This window comes from Hypanus sabinus, chromosome 5 (assembly GCF_030144855.1).
Source record: "Hypanus sabinus isolate sHypSab1 chromosome 5, sHypSab1.hap1, whole genome shotgun sequence".
In the NCBI taxonomy this organism is placed as follows: domain Eukaryota; kingdom Metazoa; phylum Chordata; class Chondrichthyes; order Myliobatiformes; family Dasyatidae; genus Hypanus; species Hypanus sabinus.
In genome coordinates this window covers 107,925,043-107,937,136 of record NC_082710.1, presented here as the reverse complement: position 1 = coordinate 107,937,136, position 12,094 = coordinate 107,925,043, and the positions used below count along the sequence as shown (strand labels likewise).

The window sequence follows — 12,094 nt, the reverse complement described above, 5'->3', positions numbered from 1 at the left end:
TCTCTTTTTTTACTGAGGATTTTGGTTCTGTGCTGTGTCTTGGTGATATCTTGAGATGTTTTAGGGTCTGGTTAGATGTAGAAATTTTTATTGCTTTTATGGCTGCTCTTTCTAACATCATCACTCCTTGGAAAATGGTACTGAGATATATAACAGGAGATCAACCATCAGAACATCTTATTGCCCTTTCAGCTCCAGAGTGGCAACACAGTCATTTCAATATTGTGTTAGAATTTACATTGAAAATTGGCATCTACCTGTAGTGACACCATCTTATAAAATGATAATTTGGAACTCAAAATTAGTCTGAGATTCTGGTAATTTTTGGATAGAACATTACAGCACATTACAGGCCCTTCAACTCATGATGTTGTGCTGACTTTTAACCTACACTAACCCTTTCATTCTACATAACCCTCCATTTTTCTATCATTCATGTGACAATCTAAGAGTTTCCTAAATGCCCCTGATGTATCAGCCTCTAGCGCACCCCTGGTGAGGCATTCCACATCCTACCAGCTCTGTGAAAAGAACTTACCTTTGACATCCCCCTTACACTTTCCTCCAATCAATAGATGATGTTGATGTTTTTCACCACATGTCCTGATATGTTGTCAAAACCACGGATTTGGCAGCGCATCAGATTCGGCAATTGTGCTCATGAATATACACGCGTCAGCTAATTATTAGTTCATTGTGACAGTATTTAACTCCATTCATTCTGTCACGGTATTTGTTGAGACTTGGACACAGCTACACTTTGTTACCTGCATTCTGCCTTGCCAGAGAAATTGGTCTGTCTAGTCAACTGACTCTGAAGACTAGCGGTATACATTTTATTCTTAATTTTTTCTTTTCGGCCGCAGTGTAGGCTTCGTTTTCCATTTGAGTGTTTTAGTCAGTGGCCATATTTGGCCTAGCATTTATTGTTTTCTTTCTCCCTTTAACATTGTTCGCATTAAAGTCTGTGAACTATCGACCCACTTCAGTGTCTCTCACTCCGCACTTGGGCCATGTCCAAATCCGGGTGACACACATACCCTGAGCAGAATGAATCACTATTTTGTAATTTAGAAAGGTTGAACTTAAGTCCTAAAATTAATGTTTAAATTTGAGTTAACAAACCATCTAAACTAGTGGTTCCCAACCTTGTGTCCTCAGACCCCTTGGCTTATGGTAAGGCTCCATAGCATAAAAAGCGTTGGGAACCCCTGATCTATATGAAAAGAACCTAAAACTTGCTTGGTGGGAATGGGACAAAAAGCAGCTCAGCTATCTGATTTACATTCATCCAGCTTTACTCTGCAATATATTCAGCTTAAGCCGAGTGGAGGAATTACGTTGGAAACAGGACAATTAGGTAATTTTGGGAGCATTGTTCGCACAAGACAAGAAAGAAAATCAGAGCGGTTTGTGTTCTGCAAAACTCTAATGATCAATGTTCTTTTTGAGTTGCCCATAACCAAACAAGTTCATGATGTAGGCTGGGTAGAGCCCACGATCACTTGTGACCATGTGTATTTTCAATTTTGTGTTGTAGAGTGACATGGAGAAACTAGAAGGTCTACCTGTGTCTCCATTCATGGACAGGGACAAAGTGACAAAACCATCATCCCAAACAGGTTTCATCCGCTTTGTGTTGTTGCCCTTGTTCATTGAACTTGCAAACTTATTCCCTAATTTGGAGGTAGGTTATTAATCTTTTCAGTAGTTCTCCACATGTGATTATACCATGTGATTTGCCCGTATGTACGCAATTTTAACAAATGTGGATGACATGGTTTACCTCATGCTCTAAGCAGCAAAGTTCTCTATATATGCACCTTTCGTATAGATATGGCCTCCTTCACATTGATGAGACTCATCATACATTGGGGAACCGCTTTGTAGGGCACCTTCACTCCATCCTCCAAAAGCGTAACTTTCCAGTGGCCAAACATTTAAATTCTGATTCCCATTCCTATTCCAATATGCTGGTCCATAGTTTCCTCTCTTGTCACATTGAGACTACCCTAAGGGTAGAGGAGCAATACCTCATATTCTGTCTGGGTATCCTCCAAGCTGAAGGCATGAATATTGATTTCTCTTTCTGGTAATTTTTTTTCCTTCCCTCCCCTCTTCTATTCACCAGTTTGGCCTCTTACCTCTTCTCACTTACAAATCACCTCTTCCTGGTGCCCATCTTCCTTCCCTTTCTCCTATGATCCACTCTTCTCTCCTATCAGATACTTTTCTCACCAGCCCTTTATCTTTCCCATCCACCTGGCTTCATCAATCACCTTCTTGCTACCTTTCCAAGGTATCCCTTCCCCCACCTTTTTAATCTGGTGTCCTCACCCTTCCCTTTCAATCCTGAAGAAGTGTCTCAGCCCAAAACTTTAACTGTTTATTCATTTCCATTAATGCTGCCTGACCTGCTGAGTTCCTCCAGCATTTTGTTTGTGTTGCTCTGGTTTTCCAGCATCTACAGAATTTCTCATGTTTAAGATCTCTAGGGGTATTGATTATGTAGTAATTATCAAGAAAATACCCTAAATATTTTGCTATTTATGATACCCTTGACGGTAAAGTAATTTGATAGCATATATTTGAATGGTTGTCATCCAGAGCTTTTAGCCGGCTGGTGGTGTACTAGACTTTGGGGTAAGTGGTCCCAGGTTCAAATCTGGCTGGCACCTTGCAGGCTTTCCATCTGTGCCGGGTTGAACGTTAAGCTAGCAACTTAGCTTCATAAAAAATACATGCTTAGAGAACGGCAAGATTACTGCCCAATGTGCCACAAAGCACCGAGCGGAACAATAATCCTGAGCTTATAAATTTCCACTTGTAAGTCTGAGATGGGGTTTTCCTCTGAAATAATTCATTGACAAATACTTACATTTAGTCTTTTCCACTAGGGCCTGGTCCTGATAATTAGAGATGTTTTCCTGTGCAACTAAATCTGAATCATTCAACATTGTAAACTTTGTAAGTAACACGGCAAAGGATTAGAAAGTGAACAGATTGCTGGAATTGAGTGACTTTGAATATAGAATGTATTGGCTAAAAGTTTTTGTTCTGTCTCTTCAAAAGACTGATTTAATGCCATGTGCTCAACCTGAATTTTTTATGAGTTAACATTTACAAATTCATTAAGCAGTGCCTTATACTGTATAGCAGTGATATTAGAGAAACAGAATTTGTGGCAACTTAAATTTACTGCTTAACTCAAAGTTATCTGAACCTGTTACTTAGTGTCCTGGAATATTTCATATAAAACATTAATGGCTTAAAAGGGAATTATTTTTGCAGCAACATATCATTGACCCTGTGCGCAAGGCTTTGGATTACTACACTGAAATGGAAAAAGCTTTGGAAAAGGAGAAACTGAGTCACACTGGCTCCCCGTTGAATGAAAAGAATCTGAAATCTCCAGAAGACCAGAAGGGAATCCAAATGAATGCAGATTCAACTGAGCTTTCAGAAACTATGAACAACACCTCAGACAGACCAGGAGCACTTCAATCTTCACAGGAAATGGAAAACAGTGAATGTATGATTGGCAAAGTGCTGGATTAAATAATCATGTTGATATGTTTATTTCTTTGCTCAAGTAGTATGCCACATTCAGAAGAAAGTGCAAAATTGTATAGATCACACTCATCTTCTTCTCTTTGGTCATCTGTAAGATTAGGTCTCAATACTAACTCAACTGTTTTAGTTGAGACTATCATATTTCCTTTGACTTGGCAGTTGGAAAAACTCTGCTCACCAGTGCTGTAGCACAAGTTTTGTGCAAGAAAACTAATTTCTTTTTATCAGGTGTCCATGTTCTGAGACTGACCATTGTTGATATCTCCAAAGGGAACTTGTCATTCAGTCCAGTGCAAGGTTGTGTCATCTGCCAGGTAATCTTCATCCTTAGAGCCTATCCTAATCAGTAAATTGGTTTAATATTATCACGTTTATTGATATACAATGGGAAAAAAAACTTATGTAGTGTACAGATCCATTCATGACTGAGGTAGTAGAAGGGAAAACAATAACAGAGTGCAGAATAAAGTTTCCAGTTATAGAGAAAGTTCAGTGCAGGTAGACAATAAGGTACAAGGTCATAACAAGGTAGATTGTGAGGTCAAGATTTCCTGCTTATTGTTCTAGTGAACCATTCAGTAGTTTTATAACAGCAGGAGAGAACTACATTCCCAAGGGGAGTGGGGAAAAAGAGAGGCTATGGTGTCCAGGGTGGATTCTTTGATTATGTTGTCTGCTTTATTGAGGCAGTGAGACGTCCAGACAGAGTCCATGGAGGGAAGCTGGTTTCTGTGATGTGCTGAGCTCTTTCCACAACCTTGCTGTTTCTCATGATTATTTGCAGAGTAGTTGTCATACTAAACCATGATGCACCCAGGTAGGATGCTTTCTGTTGAGGAAAAGGTTGTTCACATGACATCCAGCTCCTATCTCTGACTCATCATTATTTGAGATGCAGCCTACAATTGTAGACTGAGTTAGAACAGAACCTGGCCATGCAGACATGAGTGTACAGGGACTAGATAGGGAGCTGAGGATACAGCCTTATGTGCCACCAATGTTGAGAATAATCATGTTGCTGCCTACTCTTACAGGTTGTGGTCTGTTGTTCAAGAGGTCATGAAATAAGTTGCAAAGGAAGGTGTTGAGTCCTAGGTTTTGGAATTTGGAGATGAGATTGTTTGGAATTATAGTTTTGAAGGCACAGGTGTGTTTGTCCATCGTCACTGATGAAGATCTCAACACCATTAGATGATGATGGTGTGGAGACTAGCGCTTGATTTGGATTTAAGTGAGGGAGTGTCAGCCTCACTCTCTCTTCCCTCTTCCCATCTAGATCCAGTGGCAAGACAAGAGTCAAGACGGCTGGAGATGGGACTGTGCGCAGTGGATGACCAGAACATCTTCTGTGTCTTGTCATGCTCTACTCGTTCCATGATGCTTACAGAGACTGTCTTCTTGGCCATTGGACCTTCCATTGGTCTCATCCGCTCATTCCACCAGAGTCCGTCCTCATATATTGGGATAGACAACTCCCTATCTCACCAAGGGTTTGAGAGGAGTTGGCTATCCTTGCCTGGTGTAGCCGGCTTGTTGAAGCCATTGCCTGGGGTGTGGCCACTGTTGCATGCAAACAGCTATGGGGAGCCACAGGTGAGAGTTGAGTGCCAGGTGGGGATCAAAGGTGGACAAACCGTTTGAAAAGGATGCGACATGTTCCCCCCCCAGAGGTGCTACCCCTCCCTGACACCTCATACACCCCAAGGCATAGGTTTAGTCAATAAACAATAGTCTAACATAGCTGACTTTGCAGTGCAGATGTTTCAGAGATGAATGTAGCACCAGAGAGACCTGTTTTGGTGGTAAGCAAGTTGCTGTGGGTTGAGATTGTCTGGGAGGCTGGAGTTGACATGTGCCATGATCAGCCTCTTGAAGCACAGCAGGATGTTGGTTGTCAGAGCCACTGGGTGGGAGTCATTAAAGTGTCCTGCTGAAGGGTTTCGGCCCAAAACGTCAACTGTACTTTTTTCATAGATGCTGCCTGGCCTACTGAGTTCCTCCAGCATTTTGTGTGTGTTGCTCGGATTTCCAGCATCTGCAGATTTTCTCTTGATTGAGGCACGGGACCTTGTTTTTTTTAGATACTGGGATGACAGTCATCTTCTTAAAGGAGATGGGAACCTCAGACTGAACAGGGTGAGATTAAAAATGGCGTAAATATCCCTGCTAGCTGATTGGTACAGGTTATAAAGACACAGCCAGGGACACCATCCAAAGCAGATGCTTTCCACAGGTTCACTCACCAGAAGTCTGATCTGATATCCACGTCTATGAGTTCAGGTGCTTTGAAATGCTGTCAGGAAGGGTGATTACATTCCATTCCCTTCTCTTTAAAACATTATGTTCATTGGGGTATTGATCCCTTCATGACTAGAATCTCACCTCATCCTTAACTCCAACCTGACCCCGCAGTCGGGTTAGTCCCAAATCTTAATTCCTCATTCCCCAGGACTGGTGATTATAGATAGACTCCTTCACTAGCCAATCTTAAACTGTGATCAATCTCACCACCCATCTGGCATTGCCTTGATCCATGATAACCCAAGTACCAGGGCCCATCTCCCACATACCAACTGATCTGTGGCTCCTTGACCCTTAGCCAGCTATGTCCATTACCATCACCACATTGAGCTTGTCCTTTGGTTGGGGTCGACCATGGATACTGTGTCCTATCACAGTTTGCAAGCTGTTGCCCATGCAGCAGGCTCCCGCTCTCCACGCAACTGATGAATCCAAGGCAAAAGGTGATACAGTTTGGGACCAGCGATGTCTCAGGAGTTTTCAGTCAGCATTGAACTAATTGTAGGACTGCCTTAGGGATGCCAGCTCCGTATTTTTCCTCGGGTCTCCTGTTCACTCAAAGTGCTGGAGACTGGCTTCCCAATGCCCCTGAGGTATCTTGTATATCTTCTGATAGAGCTTGCTGCACTTTGGATAACATCCATTGGTTTTCAACAAAATCCATAAAGACAGTAGCATTTTGAGAACCAAGGTAAGATATCTTCTCCCATCAGGGTCCAGGAGTAAAGACAAACATGATACTCAGTTTTGGATCCGGGCTGCTGATTTCGACTGTTTAGATAAAAACACTTGGAAGAGCTTCGATGAATAAAAAAGACAATTATAGAACTGAAATTCAAAGTCCAAAGTTCAAAATAAATTCATTATCGAAGTACATATATGTCACCATATACAACCCTGAGATTCATTTCTTGTGGGCATTCACAGTAAATACAAGAAACACAATAGAATTAATGAAAGATCCACACCCAACTGGATGGACAACAACCAATGTGTAAGGAATAACATTCCAAGCTTCGACATGTTGTGCATTCATTGATGCTCTTCGACACACAGTGTGTGGTTATTTGAGTTACTGCTGCCTTCCTGTCAGCTTAAACCTGTCTGGCCATTCTCCTGTGACCTCTCTCATTAGCAAGGTGTTTTTGCTCACAGAACTGCCACTCACCGGATTTTTTTTTTGGGTTTTGTTTTGCACCATTCTCTGTAAACTCTAGAGATGATTGTGCATGAAAGTCCCAGGAGATCAGCAGTTTCTGAGGTACTCAGACTACCTCGTCTGCCACCAATGATCATTCCAGAGTCAAAGTCACTGGGGTTACATTCCTCCACTATTCTGATGTTTGGTCTGAACCAAAACCTTGACCATGTCTGCATGCTTTTATACATTGAGTTGCTGCTACAGGATTGGCTGATTTGATGTTTGTATTAACAAGCAAGTGTGCAGGTGTACCTAATAAAGTGGCCAGTGAGTGTACGTATGCTGTGTAAATTTTCTGACTTAGATGATTCAGCAGAAATCCGTCACCTGGTAGCTGCCTCCCTGTTGAAGGAACAGCCTGTGCTTGGAAGGAAAACAAATTCAGTTTCTAAACAGGTAACGTAATAAGAATGACAAAAATAATACTAATTAACTAGAAAATCTGTGCAGAATTGTCTTTCTATTGAAATGTAAAGCTATAAATGGTTATAAATATGAGTAATATCAGCATCAGAATAGAATTAAAGTTTCTCATACTTGCCTGTCTAACGAGAGATTGAATCACTTCTCTCCCACACAGTCTTCAGGGAGTAGTGAGTAGAAATGCTTCACTCTTGCCAGTCCTGCCTTCAGCTGGAACTCACTCAATCTGAGATTTTAAGTGCAGACAGATGTTTTTAAAAGATTGGACACCTGTCATGGAGGAGCTTGGGGAATCTTAGATCAGCCACAGTTATGTCAAATGTTAGGGAAGGCTTTAGAGACCAGGTGGCCTACTCTTGCTCTTATTTCCTCGTGTTCTCTGTTTTGATGCTCTCATTTTGAGCTTGAAGCCAATCAATGAATGTCAGTGCTATGATATTTGGTCCTAATAGCTCCATATGTCTGGCATCAAATATTATTAATCTGATGTTGCTCACATGAAGTGACTTGGAGTATCTTTACTGTATTAAAGAGATTCTGAGGATGGAGTTCCTTGTAACTCATCAGTGCATGTGTCAGTGTTGTTTAGTTCTTGCTTGACATGCAGCACCCTGGCCTACCAGCTCTCTCTATAAGTAATATAGATTAAACAGCTCAGGGACCTGCATGGATCTGGTTAGGCCCATGTGTTTGCAGGTTGCATAAAGAAACAGAGAAGTTGCAGATGGAGTTCAACCCAGATAAGCGTGAGGTGGTTCATTTTGGTAGGTCAAATATGATGGCAGAATATAGTACTAATGGTAAGACTCTTGGCAGTATGGAGGATCAGAGGGATCTTGGGGCCTGAGTCCATAGGACACTCAAAGCTGCTGTGAAGATTGACTGTGTGGTTAAGAAGGCATACAGTGTGTTGGCCTTCATCAACCGTGGGATTGAGTTTAGGAGCCGAGAGGTAATGTTACAGCTATTTAGGACCCTGGTCAGACCCCATGTAGAGTACTGTGCTCAGTTCTGGTCACCTCACTACAGGAAGGATGTGGAAACTATAGAAAGGGTGCAGAGGAGATTTACAAGGATGTTGCTTGGATTGGGGAGCATGTTTTATGAGAATAGGTTGAGTGAACTTGGCCTTTTCTCCTTGGAGCGATGGAGTATGAGAGGTGACCTGATAGAGGCGTATAAGATGATGAGAGACATTGATCTGTGGATAGCCAAAGGCTTTTTCCCAGGGCTGAAATGGCCAACATGAGATGGCACAGTTTTAAGGTGCTTGGAAGCAGATACAAAGGAGATGTCGGGGTAAGTTTTTTATGCAGAGAGTGGTGAGTGAGTGGAATAGGCTGCTGGGGACTGTGATAGGGGCTTTTAAGAGGCTCCTGGATAGGTACATGGAGCTTAGAAAAATAGAGGGCTATGGGTAACTCGAAGTAATTTACAAAGTAAGTACATATTCGGCACAACATTGTGGGCTGAAGGGCCTGTATTGTGCTGCAGGTTTTCTATATGAGCAGAACATCTTTATTAGTTGAGGAATTGAGTTCAAGAGTCAGAAAGTTATATTGCAGCGTCATAAAGCTCAAGTTAGGCCACATCTGGAGTATTGCATTCAACTCTGATTGCCCCATTATAGGAAGGATGTCCAGGAGGTTCAGAAAAAAATTGTCAGGATGGTGGCTGGATTGGAGGGCATACATTATAAGGAGAGGTTGGACAAACCTGGATTGATTTCTCTGGACTGGTAGATTTTGTAGAAGTTCATACAATCATGAAAGGTACAGACAGTAAATGATCACTATCTTTTTCCCAGGGTTGAAATGTCTAATACCAGGGGGCATGTGTTTAAGGTGAGAGGGAGGTGTGTGGGGCAGGTTATTTTTATACAGATTGTGGCGGTTGCTGGAATGCACTGCCAGGGTTATTGCAACATTCCCTCTAAGGTATGCGCATGTACACACATCTTTTGTTACTAGTGCACAAAGGAATTTAAACTACGCACAAAAGGTTGTCACCCTCTACCTCACTGGCATGTTAAGTAGACTTCACGATCATACACAATCACATTTCCTTCCCCGATTTCTGATGCACACGGTGCTGACAACATGGAGTTTGCGATGATTTGTCCACAGATTTTAGAAATGGCTTGTTTATACTGTTTTTATTGAGAAATTATTCAGTGTGCACATGTTGTCACTCGGCAAAAAATTGCACAGCACAAAATTTTTGCACACACTTGACATTACAAATTAGAGGGAACGTTTAATTCAACACAAATGTTGAGGAAACTCTTAGAATGCGAAGATATGGGCAGTGTATAGGTGCAAGGAATGAGTTTAGTCGTTGAAAAACACCATCAATGCACCATCAATAACTCTCTCTGAGACGTAAAGGTGGGATATCGGCTTTTATTGACTGGAAGAAGGTACAAGCAGTGGTTGACCACGATACTACATCCTGGAGACTGAGAGGCCGGGCTCAGGCCTCAATCACCTTTATACAGGGGTCTGTGGGAGGAGCCACAGGAGCAGTCAACAGGGGGCTTGTCCAGACAGGTATATGTAGTTCACCACATTCATGCATTCGATTACTAATTTAATTGGTTCAGTACAACATTGTGGGCTCAAAAGCCTGTTCCTGTGCTGTACTGGTCTATACTTTATTGAAGGCTGAAACAAAGTACAAAATACACAGTAAATTTATTATCAAACAATGTGTATGTCACTAAATACTACCCTAGATTCATTTTCTTGCAGGCATTCACATTATAACTTGAATAACGTGTAGAATAATATATTCTAGTCATATACTGTACTGTGCAAAAGTGTTAGGCACATGCTAGGGTGTTGCAGACTTCAGCACAGAACTGTATAAAATTACTGCAGTAATTTTATGTATTGCACTGTACTGCTCTCACAAAAAAAAAACAAATTTCATGGCATATGTGAGTGTTGATAAGCCTGATTCCAATTTGGGTCTCTGTTGTGGACTGAGAGTGGGAAGGGGGCAGGGAGAGGGGAATCATGGTTGGAAAAGGAGAAGATTGGAAGGAGGAGGAAGCACCAGAGAGACATTCTGTAATGATTGGTAAACCAATTGTTTGAAATGAGATGATTATGCTTGGTGTCTCAGGGCTGGGTGTGTCACACCCCCACCCGGCACTCCTTCTCTGCTGCCTGTCCCACCCCACTCCATCCTCAACGTTCCTAACATCCTTTGTTCCCGCCAGATTTAGAAACTCACTCTCTGCTCCATGTTGACAGATACCACACTCTGCAAAAGTCTTCGGCACATATATATAACTAGGGTGCATAAGACTTTTGCACAGTACTGTAGATGGTATTCTCAGTTCTTACAGGTATATTTATGCTCAAACACTACAGCATGCTGTGAATCATGAAAAACAAAAAGAAATTGTAGGTGCTGAGATGTGAAATAAAGACAGAAATGTTGGACGAATTGTCAATCAAGTAGTGTATGTAACAAGTTCTGAGGAAGGGTCATTGACTTGAAACGGCAACTGGATTCTCTTTCCACAGGTTCTGTTTGATTGACTGAGTTCTTCCAGCATTTATTTTGGCTTCCCATTAATAATGAGCAGACAACCTGATTTGTTGACTAGTAAAAATATTTATTAAACCCCAGAGAGATGCCTTTAAAATATCAATATTACTCATGCAGCTCTGTAAGTGGTAATCAGAAGTCAGATTTATGATTACCACTATTATATAGTGTAATTATTATACCTCATGTAAGCCTCCTTTCACCACAAGTCCTTGACCCATGTACACCCAGCTTCAGATGTAGGAGTAGTAATGTTCAGATAATGTTTGCAGTCTGGGTTCTTTAAGCAGCAGAAATTCAAGCCAGGGGACCTGCACAGCTAATATACATGAGTGATAATGAGGAAGGGATACCACTATCAAATGGGGAAGACAGTGACTGTTAGAAGTAACTCCAAATAAGACCTCCACTTACAACGTGTTGTTGTTGCTCTCTATCTACCAGCATGGGGTAACCTGCAACCTGAGTGGAGGTAACCCAGCAGGTATGCAACTGCACTTGGCTTCTTGCTGGCTTGGAGCAAAGTACAAGGTATATTTTATTACTTAAGTACACGTATATGTCACTCTATACAGCCATGAGATTCATTTCCTGCTGAGAGAAAAATCATTGCCTAAAGGGAAGTCGTATGCTGCAGAGTGCAGTGAGGGTAATTCAAAAGACGTGTATTTAAAAGAGTTTTTGGAACAACTTTCTGCAGCCCATGGAATACCTCTATTGATCACCAGCGCCATCTTTTCACCCATCCGATGTGAATAAAGAGCAGTCATACAAAATCCTGAAAGTATTTCAGAGTAAGAGAAGCAGGAAACAGGGAGCATAAAAACACGATATAGGAGCTGGGGTAGGCCTGCTGGCCCATCACGCCCACTCGCCATCCAATAAGATCATGGCTGATCTTGCTATGGACCCAGCTCCACCCACCTGCCTTTTCCACATGGCCCTTAAATCCCCTGCAATGCAGAACTCTGTGTCTTAAGTATATTTTTAATGACTCGGCAAAACATGAGTGTGAGAGGCTGCATTAATTAAAACATA

At 41.8% G+C, this 12,094-nt stretch overlaps 1 protein-coding gene across 1 annotated transcript in view; it reads left to right on the top strand.

Annotated features, from left to right (window-relative positions):
* Positions 1-7,599, top strand: part of si:dkey-219c10.4 (high affinity cGMP-specific 3',5'-cyclic phosphodiesterase 9A) — a 129,266-nt gene extending 121,667 nt beyond the window's left edge. The window contains exons 13-15 of the mRNA XM_059970312.1: positions 1,541-1,687; positions 3,292-3,532; positions 4,850-7,599. Of these exons, the coding sequence (XP_059826295.1) occupies positions 1,541-1,687; positions 3,292-3,532; positions 4,850-5,214 (753 nt within the window). The 3' untranslated portion in view covers positions 5,215-7,599. The remainder of the gene's footprint in view (positions 1-1,540; positions 1,688-3,291; positions 3,533-4,849) is intronic.
* The last annotated feature ends 4,495 nt before the right edge of the window (positions 7,600-12,094 follow it).